Genomic DNA, 18544 nt, shown 5'->3' with positions numbered 1-18544 from the left:
GTAGTAACATAAATAATAAGCATACCAGTGTGTAAATAATGAAACATTACCAATACAACCACTAATGTATAATATTTCCATACTCTGGTTTAGCTTTGTAAACATGTTATACTGATTCATTAATAATAATTTCGTGTGGCTATTTCTAGCCGAGTGCAGCCCTTGTAAGGCAGACCCTCCAAAGAGGGTGGGCGGCATCTGCCATGTGTAGGAAACTGCGTGTTATTGTGGTGGAGGATAGTGTTATGTGTGGTGTGTGAGTTGCAGGGATGTTGGGGACAGTACAAACACCCAGCCCCCGGGCCATTGGAATTAACCAATGAAGGTTAAAATCCCCGACCCGGCCGGGAATCGAACCCGGGACCCTCTGAACCGAAGGCCAGTACGCTGACCATTCAGCCAACGAGTCGGACACTGATTCATTGCAATATTACATTAATAGAAGATTTCTGGACCTAGGGATGGGTAAATTATTCAGATTCCAATGGGTTAAATATTAATATACTGAACACAACTGTCACATCTCTTGTTTGAACTACGCTCAAGTCACCCTGAATCCATGGAGATATTGTGTAATTCCTGTGATGCTCTCATCATTCAACTGAGAGCTTTCCGAGTCTCAATATGAGGAAGATAATATGGTTAGTTTATTTATTTATTTACTGATTTGTTTATTTATTTATTTATTTATTTATTTATTTATTTATTTAACTAATTTAACTAATTTATTCATTGACATCCTCCTTTTATACATATAATTGTTTTTAAATTTCCTATTCATTGATGTTAAGATACTGATCAAAAACCAAACCCCATGGCGCTACAGCCCTTGAAGGACCTTGGCCTATCAAGCGATCGCTGCTCAGGCCGAAGGCCTGCAGTTTACGAGGTGTCGTGTGGTCAGCACGACGAATCCTCTCGGCCGTTATTCTTGGCATTCTAGACTGGGGCCGCCATCTCACCGTCAGATAGTTCCTCAATTCTAATCACGTAGGCTGAGTGGACCTCGAACCAGCCCTCAGGTCCAGGTAAAAATCCCTGACCGAATCGAACCCGGGGCCTCCGAGTAAGAGGCAGACACGCTACCCCTACACCACAGGGCCGGCTGTTAAGATACTGATGTAAATAAAGAAATAAATACATAATAAAATAAATAATAAAATAAATAAATAAATAATCCCAGAAACAATAAAAGAAAGGACATGTTTATTCTTTGGATATACAGCATCTATAGAATGGATGAAAGAGATTAAAGAAAACAGATATTAAAGTACCTGTGGGAGAAAAAGTCAACAAGCTGTATTCAAGAGGTCAAGAAAGATTTAGAAAGAAACAAAATAAGGGAAGAGATGAGAGAGAGAGAGAGAGAGAGAGAGAGAGAGAGAGAGAGAGAGAGATTTAAAAAAATAGGTTTTAAGAATGGAAGGTTTCCAAGGAAGAATGAAAAGGAAACCCAATCTAAAGCAGCCTGAGGGGAGAAGAATAAAGCATAGTACAACAATGAAGAAATACTGGAAAGAACGGAACAGGAAACATGGAAGAATGAATTGAAATTGATGCATAGTCTCTAGCAGGCCTCATCATAAAGAATACATAATAATCGCAAACAAATTCTTTGACATCCATTGAGGTAAATTTGAAATTTCTACTGAAAAGATCTGAAGATTGGATTTTTTTCACTATTTCTGAAAGTCTTTTTTTATATTACAACACTATCTACCAGTAATATATTATCTCACCTTTCCTTCATTCTCTCCTGTTTCAATGCTTCAATTCTATCAGCTAGAGAAGTGTTGAGTTGTGACGACAGTATCTGTCAATAACCGCAGTGAATGGAGTCCTAAATGGCACTTCCTTAAATTCTCTCCAGACTTAGACATGAACAGAGCTTGGATGAATCACCTGAAGGAAATGATGGTGTATGTTGGCTAGTAATGTTTGTCAGTGGATGTATATTCTGATGGTATTTATATATGCCAAGTTTAGAGAAAGAGATTCAGGACTGCACTTTGTAGAGAGAGATAAATCGCAAGGAAAATCTCCCAATTAAAATGGACCTCAGGAACTGCCATGTGCTAAATTTAAGCAATTCATCTCTGGCTTTTGCATTTACTCATGATAAATCGAGTGTTTCAAAATTATAGATACAATCTATAGGGGTGAGTAGAGGACAATGAACATGGAGAAAAAAAAAGCCTAAGAACATAGGTCAAGAAACAAACAATTTTCAAGATATAACAATCATATTATTACAATGCTCATGCTTTATATTTTGCATAACAGGGTTCACTTTGGATGTCAACAGTGTCCTGTATTTGGAGCGGCATTTTAAACTGTTGTCATGGTACCTCACATGTTGTCATGTCCATATTTGGAATGAATGTCGGCATCATCTTGTTAGTAAAAAGCGTGAGGTACAATCATAATTGCTTCAATGCCACTACAAATACAAGACATTGTGGAGTCTGGTACCTGGAACATGAAGTAGGAACAATGTTTTTACGGTTTCACATGTGATCACATCATATCTCAGAAACAGTTTGTGCTGGACCTATGTTTATTAGGACTTTCTTCCATATTTTATTGTCCTGAACACAACCCTGCAGTTTGTAACTATAATTCTGAAACACCCTGTATAACATCACAGCCATCGTTTAGTACAGAGAAGACAGAAATGACAGGCGAAGGAAGATCAACATAAATATTTCAACAATAAAAACTGTTTTAAAATAAATACAGTAGAAGGGATTCATAGGACTTGCTTTAGGATGTGTACAGGCATAATCCCTCTCACTTCTTTACCATGCTATCCAGCAGAAGAACCTTAACATAAATCTACTACACCCCATTATTTACACTAGGTGTTTTACTAAAAGTTGGTGTCTCCTCCAACATGCTGAAAAGTTGTTCCTTCTGATGCTCTTTAGAACAGATCATATTTGTTAAGTTTCTCACCAAAATATTTCTCTCCTCATCCTTAAGGCAATATTATGCTTTTGAAAAGTCTAATATCTGAAGTTCAATCTGTGAAGTGGCAGTGAGTAAACATGCCTTCTGCACATGCGTCATAGCTGGCTAGTCCAATGAGAGTCACTGTGAAAAGAATAGTGGGGGAAAGAACATAACATGTTGACACTATTTATTTGGCCGTTGGTCTTAAAGCAGAGAATTTCTTCCTCCCTTCTTGAGATTAGCTGGGAGACAGTAAAGGGAGCATGAGGTCAGGCTCCATCCTCTCCAGACCAATGTTATGCGTGAGCATACCTTAACAGATTCTGTATGCTAAATTCAGATATTACAGATTTCTTCATAATTTTCTTTTATATAAGACACATATAAAGTTGATAAAATCAAACTATACATGTAATGATTAGTTCTAATGGACATTGTCTGAATTTATCATAGGATTTCAATATAAACTTCAGAAAGCACCATGGAGTAAACAACTTTTAAGCATTAACTAGTGTTGGAGAAGAAACATGTTATCTCCTATGCATTTGTTTCTGATAAATAAAAGCTTTGATATACCACCCATCCTTAGCTTTGTTTCTACTTAACGTTTCAGAGTATTGTGACTAGTCTGACAATATGTCATCTTTTGTCTCTACCCTAATATAGCCAAAATAAGGAACTGTTTTCAATCCAAGTACCATTTTTAGAACCTGCATACAACTTAACAGTGTATGATAACTTCCCATAAAAATCCAAGCTTGCCAAGTTCCAGTTGGCTGGAGCTTGTGTCTGTCTCTTTTCTATAAAACATACTACTAAGAACTAACTTGGACATAAGTTTGTAGCTTTTATGAGTTAACTATCACAGAATAAATCAGGGGATGCCAACAAGGCATTCTACGTGAACTGGAACATCAAACAGCTGCTGCAGTCTTCTCTGCTAATACAGGTTCCGTGTACAGTTCGCACCATACTGGACAATGTTCACTTGCAGCTCCACCCCACATCCACCCACGAGGAATGGCCAGATGAGTCAAACCTTGACGAATGATGCCCCACACACCTGCACAGAATTTTCTTATCACCTACAGAAAACTGTTTAAACAATTCCCCATTTTTGAGAGCTTGAACTTACAACGGAAGTGCCACACCTTTCATGCCAAAATCTACCTGGGAACATAACTGATGGGCTACGAGAAGAACACATGCAAAAATGTTAGTTGTCTGTTTCAACTGCAAGGCCATGAAATCGAAGATGGTAATATAGCTCAGTTGGGTATCCCTGTCTCACTGCAAGCTCGAGTCACAGTTTTCCACTCACCACTCCACTGCTGGCTTGCCCACAGTGAGGGCTGTACAATCCAATCTGTAACAACTAGTATCACTATCCTATTTTTTATATGTATAATTCAGGAGTTTATTTTGGGGCCTTGCAGGGGAATCGGGAAGCTAACTTTTTTGCAAGTGGTCTTCTTGTAGCACAGTAAAGTTTCAAGGTAGGCTTCATCATAAAGGGCATGGCGCTTCTCTTGTTAGCTGCAAAAGATTTTTAGCAGTTACCTGTAAAAATCTCAACAAAACCTCCAAAAGATTTCATATTTTACAAAAAATCAAACAACTGTACTCATTTTCCAGTGTCAGTTTTCACTGTTGACAGATTACTTCCTTGTTCACACAAAATTTTTAGAAAATAGCTGGGTTTTTTTTTTTTTTTCCAGATAGGAATAGCAAGATCATGTAATTGATTTTTCCTTACTGAATGGATTTCAATTTGTTTACAAGTGCTTACATTATTTTTATTTAAATTGGAAAGGAAAAAATGTAGAATGAGAAAGAAATCAGCCAGGTAATAACAAGATAGACACACACAGATTGCAAGATAAGAAAAGTTCAGTGAAAAAATGACATAGCAGTAATTGTCAGCAATTGTGGCTGTTGGGACTTAAAAGATGATAGTGTTGATTCTGACAACTTGGGTCTGAGGCAACACCGGGTCGGTAGAACTTGCTTTTGGGACCCGCAGATTAGTTGATAGGTGCTCCACTGCAGCATTATTGTCTACTGTTGCTAGCAGCTCAGTTACTTCCAACCATCCGTTGCCAACTGAGACAACCTGGTACCGAGTATATTAACAAATATATTTGCACTAATTCTGTTTACAGCACAAGAGGTTAAACTTCTTTTATATGTGTGTGTGTTAATTTATCACCATTGGTTTGTGAACAGCATAACAGGTTAGACTTCAATTAGGAACTTTTATTGTACAGCAATTGGTAACGATACCTATCTGATTGAGCTCATAGCTGTAGTTGCTTAACTGTGGCCAGTATCCAGTATTCAGGAGATAATGGCTTCAAACCCCACTGTAGGCAGTCCTGGTTTCCCATTTTCACACCAAGCAAATGCTGGGGCTGTACCTTAATTAAGGCCACAATCGCTTCCTTCCCACCCCTAACCCTTTCCTGTCCCATAAGATCTATCTGTGTCAGTGCGACATAAAAAAGAAAAAGAAAAGAAGATACCTATCTGTGTTGAATTTTGGGAATGATGCCATATTCCATGAACTTCAGCAAATGGCACTGGTAGCTGCCATGCGAGATTTAGAAAATGTTGCACAATTTAAAATATTAAGTGATAAAAGTAAAAATATCTCTACAGAGGGGTTGGTGGGTCGCTAGCCTTGGCACTGAACACCTTTTGCAATAACTTAATTTATGCCACAGGTCCCTTAAACAACTTTTACTGTGGCTTCTTCTTCTCATCACACTCAAGACGACACACTATGTTCCTTCTTGTGTCATTCTTTAAACAATTTATGTCATCTATCTTGTTCTTACCTACGTATGACACTCTTCCTCTTAATTTTCATTTCCCATCTCAAATCTACAACATTATCAATTACTCTTTAAGTATTTACTTTTTTTTTTTACTATTCTTAATTCTATCTATCTGTCACAATCTAACACTGAATGAAGAAAGCCATTTGCTTAGGCTACGAGCCAGAAATTCTATAAGCTTTGATACCACGAAACTACAAGAAACTTACCAGTGAACTGAATCTGCGTTTCTGCATTGAGGAAGATATTGTCAGCAAATCGCACCTTTTCCCGATCTGTGCTGTTGGTGCTTGAAGATGATGGGGCTATATTCTGATACTGGAGTCTTTGAATTTCATTCAACTCTGCAGAGAAAAGTACTCGTATTATAAACCTGAAACTCTTCCATAATATGGTATGACTACATAAGGATAATTTTCAGCAAACTGATAAGTCAGAATGTAGAAATATTTAAACCTACTTTGTCTGAGAATTTTGGTCAAAAATGTATAAACATTTTATAGCTTTTAAATAAAATTGTAAAGCAATTAGAGACAAAAAAATCCACAGTTCTAGCCCTTCAGGCAACATCCTAGCGATATAAGCTATGAATTTTAGGTGAACGAAATATGATAACGTATGAGAATATATATTCCTAAATATTACAATCCCTTATCTTAATCATCGTTATCCAGTCGATTAAATTACCAGTTTGCCTTTTTCTACCACTATGAGCGTTAATGTGAGTCAATGCATTGTTTCACTTAAGCACCATTGTGAGCGTAATGTGAGTGAATACAGAGTTTCACTTAAGCCCTTATAACTACATTCGGTGCGGACATTTAATTTTTTTTTTTGAAAACCCTTGAGGTTATTGAACCAAGGAACACATTACAGAAAGAATTATGTAAATATGTTAATTTGGCTAGGATTTGAATTTTTTAAAAACTAGTAAAGAAACAAGCAATTCTTGTCCCCTAAGAAATGTTTTCAACATATTTACTGGATGAAATAAAAGTAGTTTCTTTTTTGTAATTTGTTACAGAGATTCAAACAACATCATCAAATAACAAACTGAATAGTGTACTTTCACCTTGAAACATGAAGCCTATCTGTAAAATAGTATCTGTTATAATTAACACTGTGGAATTAATAAATTAATCAAACTGATTAATCAATCAACTTAAAAATTAAATTAAATAACCAATCAAATATTTTTTTAGTAGTAGTTGATTGAATCAAATAAATGTAATCAAGGGAAAAGGAATCTTCACTGATCTATAAATTCTGGTTACTTCTCATTCACTGGCAGATAAAGATTTGGTTGATGTTAATTAGAAGAGAAGGTTGAAAAAGTGAACTCCTCTTCTTCCAATTAACATCAATATTATTGTCAATATGGATCAAATATGAAATTTACGTCTTGTACAGATTTGGTTACCATTCATGTATGATCTCTTTGAAGCACGGACTTATTAGCATAAATGAGTTTTACCTAGACTTAAGAAAGAAATGCAAATAATGAAATATTTTATTGAAATGGATTGATTTTTTATTTCTGCAGTTGCAGACCCTTTTGTAAGTAAAAAAAAAAAAACCTAACATGGCACCATGGCACCATGGCACCATGGCACAAATTCCAACAACGCGTAGAGGACAGGGCAACATTAAACAATCCCATCACACTGTCCTCTGAATCTGGTAGGAGGTCACCATCCCTAGCAGATACCAGTAGTTTTGTCTTTGAAACTCAGCTTTTTCTTTGTAGGTATTTGTCACCATTAAGTGAGTAGCAGGGGGTGTAGAAATGAGGACATTTAAGCTTGACACCGAGGACAGGTCTACCTTGGCAGATCTGATTCTGTTTGTTGGAAAGGGATGGGGATTGGATAAGTGCTGATTGAATTTAGATAGCTATGCCAGTACCTTTCTCTGTCTACAATGTACAATTCGCTATCAGTACAGAAATTCTCAACTGGCTTACACTAGTTTACTTTCAAATATTATGTGGGTTTGTTGGTTGCTCAGAGGTTAGTGGTGCTGTAAGCTATTAATAGGAGTTTTGAACTGTTGTGTGGGAAACTTAGCGAGATTTTTGGATTAAAAAATAAATGAATTAGGAAAGGTAACTGATTGGTAAACAGTGCTTTATACGAAAATCAGACAACTGTTTAGTCATACCAGAAGCACAAGCAGTCTCAAATATCATCTGAAGCATGTTCATTCACCCTTTCCAAAGTGGATTCTGACATTGCTATTCCTAGTACATCTCACTCAATGCTGGAACACCTAATATAGCCTTCTATAACAGCAAGATTTGATGGGGAGAGTAAACAGGTGGAGTAATTTACAAATCTACCAGGAAGCTACAGCCCTCGACCCATTGTATAAATATCTGAGATGCATTCAAAAACAATACAGCGAAGCTGTATGCATAATGTCTGACAGATCCATGGGCAGCATAGAAATGTCAAAAGAACTATGCATCAAGAAGTGGATGTTTACTTTCTACATCGAGATTGAGTATGATGAGGATGGAACAGATTCAGCTCAGTACAGCCAGACCTTTCGACACCATTTGTGAAGGAGATCAAAGTTTACAAGTCTTTACAGGAACTAGAGGAGGACTTTGTAGAAACCTCTGCAGTGGTGGAAAAAACATTCTGTCCAGCCAGTACATCATACAGCGGTAGCAAAAAAAAAAAAAAAAAAAGATGCTTTGCATACCAGCAGCGGCAGTTCCTTGTGATAGAGTTTCTAGTGAGCTAGAGGTAATGTTGGCAAGAGAAGAGCAGCCGTTAGTTCACAGCATACCAATGTTTTGACATATTTGATGATGATGATGGTTTAAAGGGGCCTAACATCTAAGTCATCAGTCCCTAGTGGTACGAAATGAGATGAAATGTAATGACAATTTAAAAGTCCAAAATCATCCACTGACCAGAATTCAAAATGTGACGACGAAGAATAAATGGATGGATATGAATTTAAAACAATCATAGGATCCGACCCAGAAACTATCATAAGCAATAGTATTACTGACCAAGGGACTGCTTCTAAAGCACAATCCTGAACTGATGATGCTTGTAATCTAAAGGGGTCCAAATTCCAGGTCATCGGCCCCTTATCGCTAGGAAAGTAGAACCATGGTACTTGTGATGTTGCGGTACTAATCAAAAGTAGCACAGACTCGCGGTATTCCACACATTATGGTACTACTCGCAGGAAATGTAATGTGCACATGTAATGCAGACCTATGGTGTTTTTCACACTGCAGCACCATTTACAGGGAATGCAAACCTGTGGTGTTCCTCACATAGTGGGTATTAATCAAAGACAAGGCAGACCCATGGTGTCGCTCATAGAGTGGTACTAATCACAGGTACTGTAGAACTTGCCCTGATTCACACACTGTCGCTACTAATCACAAACCCATTGTGTACCTAACATAGTGGTACTACATGCAAGTAAAAGCAACCCATGGTGTTCCCCGCGTGGTGGTACTAATTACAAGTAGTCTCATGGTTCTGATTCAATTAACCCTTGGTCATCCCTTTTAGTCGCCTCTTACGACAGGCAGGGGATACCGTAGGTGTATTCATCGCCTGCGTCCCCCACCCACACGGGGATGTGTGTTTGGTCTGCAAGAGCTATTTTATTTCACTCAAGTTGCCGGCAAGCTGGTTAGGACCCCACTATCTGCCACCTGGGATGCGCCACGTGGGAGTATCACCTCTCCCCCTGCTACGCCAGCGTAGTAGGTTCGTGGTTTTGACGTGTTTGAAGTCATGGTTCACGGACATGTGACTAGGTATGTAGAACAGTTTGTTTTCGAATCATGGTCAGTTGCAGTACTGCAGATAAAGAAATAGTAAACAGAGCGTTTAGCAGTTCCAACTCCTACAAACTCGTAAGACATCTACTTTGGGATAAAGTGCCCATGAGAACCAAGATGGCTCTGGATAAGTCATACTTTGTGCCCATTCTTACATAGTCGAGAAGTACACTGAAAGAGAGAGAAGTTGGTAAATTGCAAGCATGTGAAATGAAGTTCCTATGAACTATCCTCCAAAAAACATGCAAGGACCATGTAAGGAATGATGACATCAGAATGGAACTGGAAGTGAATTCTATAGAAGAGAAGCTAAGGACTTTGAGACTAACAAGTTATGGGCATGTAAAGCAAATGCCTGACACAAGAACACCACATACATGCCTAGAAAGAATGGGTGAAGGAAGAAGGTCAGTGAGAAGACCTAGGAAGAGATGACTGAACCAACTGAGAGACGATGTGGACAGAAGAGGAAGGAATTGGGAGTCAGTGGTGAGAGAGAAGGCATCTCTGGATAGACAACGATGTTGAAGACTCATTCAACAGCAAGTTGGAGGGGTTCTATGCTGATGATTCAAATAAAATAATAATCCAATAATCTGTTCTTGTTAAGAGTGGACCAAATAGTTGAATTTTTTTTTTTACGACACACTGACACAGATACGTCTTATGGCAATGATGGGATAGGAAAGGGCTAAGAATGGGAAGGAAGCAACCGTGGCCTTAATTGAGGTACAGCCCCAGCATATATTTGTGGTGAAAATGGGAAACCACAGAAAACCATCATCAGGGCTGCTGACAATGGGGTTCGAACCCACTATCTCCTGAATGCAAGCTGATAGCTACGTGACCCAAGCCATGTGGCCACTCGCTCCGTGATAGTTCTTTATTTTATTACCTTTATTACACTGTGTGTGTTCAATTTACCCTGAACAGGTGGCGCTCGATGTAACGTAAGGGGTGGCGTGGGGTACTTTCTGACCGCTATGTTTGAGGTTACTCTAATACTAAAATGACTTATTTTTATGTATCAGATACTGATGTATTAGGTTTATGAACTCAATACCATGATCTGTTATAAAAAATAAATGTGTATATCAAGCACTGATTAACATCACAGCATATGCATGTTATAAAAGCAAAAACTTCTCATGCACAGGAATAATCTTTATTAAACACCTTAACTTGATTCAGCTGATAGTCTCAGATTCTGCTAACTACGTAATGCTATTCGTGCAGTGTATCCCTGGGTGGTAAGGAGGGGTCCCTTCCAAAATAATTATGCTCCTGGAAATAATTATCTTGTTCATGACAATCCATAAAATCGTGATAATTAGTTTGGGAGTACAATTTCCTCTGACTCTTTCAGTTTCCAGGTTTGTACAGTTTACAATTAGTTACAACATATTATCACTTGTGAAGAAATTCCTCAAGCTTCTTCAGGCGATGATGCACTTCTTGCTGTGAGTATCACTCTGGGTAAATGAGTGCAATATTGTGGGTTCGAGTACGTGAGATTTTAGGAGAAATTTTGTCCATTTTGTAACATAATTCTTTCCTGTTATGGCCGAAAACTGTTGAGAAAGGTAAATCATCATCACTAATATTTACTACTTCTTCATTTGCACTCTGTCCTGTATCACCGTTTTCACCCTCACTCACTAAAACTGCTTCCTCTTCCACAGACTGTAAAAGAGAAGACACCCTTGCCTCGTACTCTTCATAACTCATTTCAGCGATAAGGAATTGACTGAATTAATTCCTAACATGATTATACAAGTAACTCACTAGGTACATTGTTCCTGTTGCACTTCTGATGAACGGGACTGGTGGCACGGGGTCTGACGAGTCACTATTTTACACCGCTCGACAATAATCCCTCTTTCTAACAAACAATTCCCTTCACTATAATGCCATTGACCTCAGACAAAAGGCAAGAAATGTGGGGAGAGATATGTGGCAGCCAAGATCTGCAACTTAAAAAATAAGTACAATCTAACAAAATAAATTTGTGTCAGGTCAAAAAACACCCCGCGCCACCACTCCGGGTTAAAATTATATTTTATTGTTCAATGTTCCATAGTAATAAACATGTTTAAAACTGATTGAATGTACTTAGTTAACCGATCAAAAATGTAGGTAAATTGATGAGATCTAATTAAAAAACAGGCCATTAACAGAAGTTATGGCAAGAAGTATTTCTATGGGGAAAAAAGGCTTAATCAAACCATACACCCAGAATATCTCTTTTAATACTGTCCGGTTTTTTAAATTGAACAGGATTATTTCAGATACAAATAGCATGTCCAAACCTTATCCTGTTTCTTTATGGGGTCGGGTATGAAGCGAGATGAATCTTCATAGCAAGTTTTTCCAACCGGATGTTCTTCCTGACACCAACCTCATCACAGGAGTTAATAAGATGAAATGAATGACATGATACATATGATAGTAAGAAGTGTGAGGGTGAAACCTGGTGCCAGCACACAGCCTACTCCTGTACAATAGCACCAGGGGATCTGTTCTAAGCTGTGGCTTTACATCCCCAACCTACGCATGAACCACCATCAACAGTGTCATATGCCCTCACTTCACATGATTACTGTGAGAGGTTAGGAAGTGAATCCAGAATTCTTGACACACAATCTAGTGATTAGAAATTATATACCTCCACATCTCTACCATGCCGGACAACATTCTGATGGTGATTTTTTTGACCAACAGGATTCGAACCGGCTAACCAACATGTCAAACAATACAGACTTTATGCCTTAACGATCATGGCCACCAGGTGGGCTTTCAGATACAAATACCAATATTTTCAAAGCATCTTCTTCTTCTTCTCTTATATGTCCAGTCTTGCTGATGTTGGCACTTTTTTTGCAACATGGTACAGTTGTTCAGTGCTCTGTATACCAGCCCAGCCTTTAATATTGGTGAGGCAAGATGTTAGTCTTCTCCCTCTTCCCCTGCGCCCTTCAATTTTGCTCTTTCAGTCACAAGTGTCCCACACACGGACTCAATGCTTTGCATATGCAGATTGAAGTTTTTCAAGAACAGCTCCATGCTATTGTATGTTCCTCTCATAACATAAAGCCAGTAGCACAGAAGGAGTAACATTGCCATTATGAGCAGTATTGCTTTGATTCTCGTTAAATCAACAAGTATAATTTAAAAAACCACCTAATCGATACTTTATTTTTTGCTTTGGGCAAAATTAAATATACATTATCACTCACCGAACGTGTTTCAACCACTTAGTGGTAACCATCAGCTGTATAAGGAAAAATTAGATGAAAAATATTGGACAATAAGCACAAGCAAATATTTTTCCATAACCTAAAGATTAACGCTTGCGCTTATTGTCCAATATTTTTCATCTAAGTTTTCCTTATACAACTGATGATGACCACTAAGTGGTCAAAACATGTTCTGTGAGTGATAATGTATATTTAATTTTGCCCAACGCGAAAAATAAAGTATCGATTAGGTGGTTCTTTAATTATACTTGTTGATTATACTCATCGATACGGTCATGAAGTGGACAACTTGCAATTGATTCTGGTTGTCGAGGCAGCACTGAAAAACCACTATTCTTGTGGTATACAGTAAGGTTTAATTCTACAGCTTCAAATAGACCATTCACATCATTGCAGCAACAGAGCAAGTCTTCCACGGGAAAGAATGATGAGAAGGAAGCCTGATGATTTTGAAACCTTGTGTGTCCAGTAAATTCCACTGTTTTAAACATGAGCCCATTATGTTCAGCTTGTGCCTCAGAAAGTTGCAAGTCCCTAACAAGACCATTAAAGTCCTTCTGCGTCAGGAGATGTGACGCGATTGCTTTTTCATAATCTGTATCAGAGCTTCCATTCTCCATGGCCACTAATATCGACCTGAGTATCATCTTCCAATGACTATGTTTCTGAAGGAATGGGGACTGGTAGGGAGGAACTATGCACAATGGATTTAACAGCTGACTTGATGTTGGGATAATTGATTCTCTTCCCATACTTGCCCTTCTTCTCTGTTATTTTGAACTTACATAAAGAAACAGCAATCATCCACATGATCAGATGGCTCCCTCTATACCATCAGTACAGCAAAAAGCACTGAAACATTATGCCTGTTTTTCAGCCAACCACTATGATGAGATGAACATTCACACAGACAATATGTGGTGCCCATTTTTGGCCCTGATCACTTAACTTGCACCCAAAATACAGGTAAGGGTGTCAGAGATCATCTGCAAGATTTAACTGTATACTCTCCACAGACGTAATGAAAGCGTGTTTTTTTTTTTTTTGTCTGGGTGATTTGAACATTCCTGTAGCAACGTGTAAACACTAACACATTATAGAATGAACGAACAAACAAAGAAACAGTCAGCATTTGATATATTCCAATTACACTATTTACACTCGAACACCCAACAAAGCAACTGCTTCCTCATGACTAATGCACTATGTTGTGAAATACATGACATTGTATCAGAATGTTAGGTTGTGATGCAACTGATATGCATTGCACTAAATTTATTTTGAGCCTGCAGCATAAGTCAATATCAGTTATAACGTAACGTGAGTTCAAGCGCATGAACAAATTATACAATTTCCTGTACAACTTTGGCTGTCTGATTAGAATATTAGATTTTAAAATATTTTGAAAAGTGAGGATGCTCCAACAAAATGGATGATATTTTCATGCTTATCAGGTTGAAGTCTATAAGGAACACCCTCTTCCCTCCATGAAAATTTTTCAATGTTGTTCTGTGATCAATGATTTTAGAGGGTGGCTTTTCATAGATGGTTATTTCTAAACAGAAATGAACTGAAAACCTGGGTGTCTCTGACACCATAATCCAAATTATTCCAGTTCAGCAGAAGAGCACAATGCCACATTACTTGAATGGTCAGCATTTCATTGTCTCACTAACCCAACCAATGACAGATCAACTGTTCTTGAATACTCATTCACATAAAGACGAAATCATGGAATTCTCTTGATTATGTTGGCATGAGCTTGTGTCAGAAACTACAGTACATATATTTAAGAAACTTCTCTCAAAAGAACATTAAGACTCTACCCCGAATCACCTCCAGGTCTCTTCAGATGTTCAAAATATATTGAAAGCTTGTATAGGCCGAGATGTCCATCTGTGACAGTAAATTTCAAGCAAACTTTTCTTTTTTTCCAATAGGCTTTATGTTACACTGACACAGACAGATCTTTTGGTGACGATGGGATAGGAAAGGGCTAGGAGCAGGAAGGTAGTGGCCACGGCCCCAACTAAGGCACAGCATTTGTCTGGTATGAAAATGGGAAACCATCCAAGCTTATACAGGCTGAGAAGAAAGATGTCCATCTGAGACAGTAAATTTGCTTTTTTCACAATTTGCTTTACGTTGCAATGACACAGATCTTTTGGCAGATTCAATCAGAAACACAAGTCTTTCTGTTGAATATGGAGTTCTTCTTTATTTTTTAATTTGCCTTTGCTGGCGGGACCTAGTGTTTACAGTGCATTATGTTTTCTGGTATGGGCTAGAGCAATTTTGTTACTTTATTGATCTGTCTCAACTTTATCATTGGCTTTGACAAAATGAAAGTGACTGAGGTATGAGTGATACTAGTAATGCCATTCCTTCTGCAGCCAGTCCCTGCTATGAATGATGTGAAGATATTGCTCATAGGATCGGTTGGTGCATGCATTTCAGTAGGCTTGGCAGACTGATATGTAATAGCAACTTCTGGCGCGGTGAGGAAAACAACGGAAAACTACCTCACTCCTCATTTCCCTAGTGCGCCTCTTCAGTGATGCCTAGGCCATCTATGACAGCTGATGGCGGAGCTGTTGAGGATCCAACCAGCCTTCGGGCTGAGCACTAAACATACATACGTACATACATACATAAGTACAAAATTAAAAAAGATGAAACTGGTGTCTACATGTATTACCTTCATTCTGAGATCCTCCAGTAAAATCTCCAAGGATTATTAACATATCTGTGGGTTTGAGCTGCCCTTGAACTAACTTTTCTACACTCCTGATAGACTCAATATCATTATCTTGAAGGTACATATTTAACAGAGAGAGACTCAGATTTCCAACCTGAAACAATGCCAGAAATTGGAATCAGAAAATGGTAAATTATTCATGTTCAATCTAATGCTAAAATTAAGTCACAAAGCTAATGATGGTTTTTCTTTCATGATAAACTGTCTTTATAGTGCAAGGTAAGGCAAAAGAGGATATCATTCTTAGGAGCACAGTAAACCCTCGTTAATTCAAAGTCGTTGGGACCCAAAAATTGGACTTCGAATTACGTGACTTCGAATTAACCGCCAACACGTACTTCGGAAATGCCAACCCTTGCGGCATCACAATATATTCTAAGACCCGTTACTGCATGCAATTAACCTTGATTCACAGTTTCAAGCTCTCAAATGCCATGGAAAAACTATTTTCAAAATGTATCCAACAAGGTGCATTTACAGTATTCAAATCATGCACTTGGATAACTCACCGGCAAACATAACCTCACATAATGAAATCAAAAGAAAGAAAACATGATTCAAAGACGAGGAGAAATCTATACTGGCTCCCCTGTGCAAGTGCTTTATTCACTGGATTACTGTGTTGTATGCATTTTAGATGCCTTGTGCTTGCATGGAGTGTAGGCCGATGCCCTAAAAACATCGCGGCTTATTGAACTTTCCTATGACGAGGGGAGAAAGTCCCTCGCTTCCGTCCACATTACAACAGTACAGTGACTATACTTGTACGATTTCCCGCCATAGCACTTCTAAGACCCATTAATGCATGTAATCACCTTGATTCTCAGTTTAAACTTTTCAAATGCCATGGAAAACACTATTTCAGAAATGTATCCAACAAGGTGCATTTACATTTTTCAAAAAATGCACTTGTGAAAAACCATGACGAACATAACCTCACACAATGAAAGGAAGAAAAACACAATTCAAAGATGATGAAAATTATGGTGGCTCCCCTGTGCAAATGCTTTACCTTTTGGATTACTGTACTATCTGGATTTTTAGATGCCTTGTACTGGCATGGAAAGTGCCCGACGCCCTTAAAACATCGTGGCTTTTTGAACTTTCCTATGACAGGGGAAGGAAGCCTCTCGCTTTCGTGTGCACTGCATTCTGCATAGCTATTAGCAACATAGTATATTTCCTGGCTGGCAATTCTCTCCTTTAAAACCATAAGTCCGTTTGGCCTCAGCATTAAAAAAAATTAAACAAACAATGCAGTTTCATCGGCATTGACAATATTGTTTGGTGTGTACGAATTGATTATAGGCTATAAGCCACGCTTTTTCGTCAACTGTCAGCATCGCCAGTGTTCGCGGATTCTACCTCTCCGCATACTGCCTGCTACGTGATATTGTGGCGTTCCTTAAAATGCCGAATGCAAAATAATTACGATTCCGCTCGAACAAAGCAGATATGAAGCACACTGTAGACACGCTGAAGTAGGTGAAAGTGCGCAAAGTTACCCTTTCACATTCCGGAAGACGCGTTCTTTCATGACGCGGAGAAATTTTGAATTTAAATTACTCTGTAAAATATTATTTTTTTCAAAATATAAAGGCAGTTTTGAATTAAAAGTCTGAATTTCGGTAACGGGACTGACATTGTTCTTCAAATTACAAATTATCCGTATTTCAAAAATTAAACGATTTGAATAACATGCAAAACCGTACCTCAGGTTTCCGGGAACGAGAGCTGCTTTGAATTAGGTGAGATTTTGATAACCGATTTCGAATTATCGAGGTTCTACTGTATACTGAACTTGGCTATGGAGGGTAAGAGAAACATAGGGGTCTTAGAGGTGTTAGAATTCATCTTGTTCTAAAAGTAAACCAAGTCGATACAACCATTCCCATCTATCATCAGTTGTTCACCTTAATATGGTGTAGTTCTTACATCCCATTCTTCTTTGTATATCAATCAGGTAGGATTTCCAAGGTCTGCCACTTTCCTTTTTTCTTCGTATGTTGCCTTCTATGATATTCTTGAGCGTTATGTTGTGTCTCAAGATGTGTCGTATGTGTCTGGACTAACAGAGTTTTGGACTTGTACAATATATGGACATAACCAAAGGAATTAAGCCAGTTTCAAGCAAACTATTCTTTTCATAGACTGATGAAGAAACATGAGAAACAATATCATGAAAATAAATAATTTCTGGTAAAGTTGGAGTTGGAGACATTTGAAAGTGGATGACTCAGTAATAATAGAAACCGATACTGTGTGCTAATGACACATACCAGATTTAACATTCAACAACAAAATAATAAAATAACCATTAATTATTTTCTCACAAGGAGCACACAAAGTCGGTACATGGCTCCTGGAGGCATATGATATGGTAGATTTTATAATGAAAACCATGTCTTGCAAACCTGCTTGCTATCTGGAGAGAAATGATCAATTATGAACTGAAAATACTGTAAGTTCTTCTGGAAAGCTGTTTAACAGAGCCAATGTTGGGTGTTTTAATCAAATAAAAAGGTCTGCAAAAGGCTTCCAAACTGTTTGTAGCAGCAATCTGAAAAATATTCAAGAATATCAGTAGTGCATTTCTTTACCTCAACATAACCCATTAAATTCCTGAGAGCAGTTGAAAATTCTAACCACCATCACAACGGTCAAAACCTAGTGTAAACTAACTGCTTCCAACATTTAGGATTGCACCTGGAAAGTGACGGTGGCATTGATCAGGAAGTGCAGGCTAGAGTGAATGCAACATGGTTTATATGGAGGGGAGTCACAGGAGTGCTGTGCGACAGATATGTTTCGGTCCACCTCAAATCAACTGTAGTTCGTCCAGCAGCGTTGTATGGAACCGAGAGCTGACCAGTCACCAAAAGCGCCGAGTGCTCTCTGCACACCATGGAGATGCACATGTTATGTT

General features: G+C 38.2%; 1 protein-coding gene across 1 annotated transcript in view; it reads right to left on the bottom strand.

Annotated features, from left to right (window-relative positions):
* Nucleotides 1–1379: 1379 nt before the first annotated feature.
* LOC136876897 (endonuclease/exonuclease/phosphatase family domain-containing protein 1) overlaps nt 1380–18544 on the bottom strand; it is a 121314-nt gene continuing 104149 nt past the window's right edge. The window contains exons 10-12 of the mRNA XM_067150651.2: nt 15559–15712; nt 5999–6133; nt 1380–4015 (exon numbers count right to left, since the gene is read on the bottom strand). Coding sequence (XP_067006752.2) covers nt 3867–4015; nt 5999–6133; nt 15559–15712 — 438 coding nt within the window. The 3' untranslated portion in view covers nt 1380–3866. The remainder of the gene's footprint in view (nt 4016–5998; nt 6134–15558; nt 15713–18544) is intronic.

The sequence above is a fragment of the Anabrus simplex genome, chromosome 7 (genome assembly GCF_040414725.1).
Source record: "Anabrus simplex isolate iqAnaSimp1 chromosome 7, ASM4041472v1, whole genome shotgun sequence".
Taxonomy (NCBI): domain Eukaryota; kingdom Metazoa; phylum Arthropoda; class Insecta; order Orthoptera; family Tettigoniidae; genus Anabrus; species Anabrus simplex.
The sequence above is the reverse complement of the archived record's forward strand: the minus strand, read 5'-3'. Positions and strand labels throughout refer to the sequence as shown.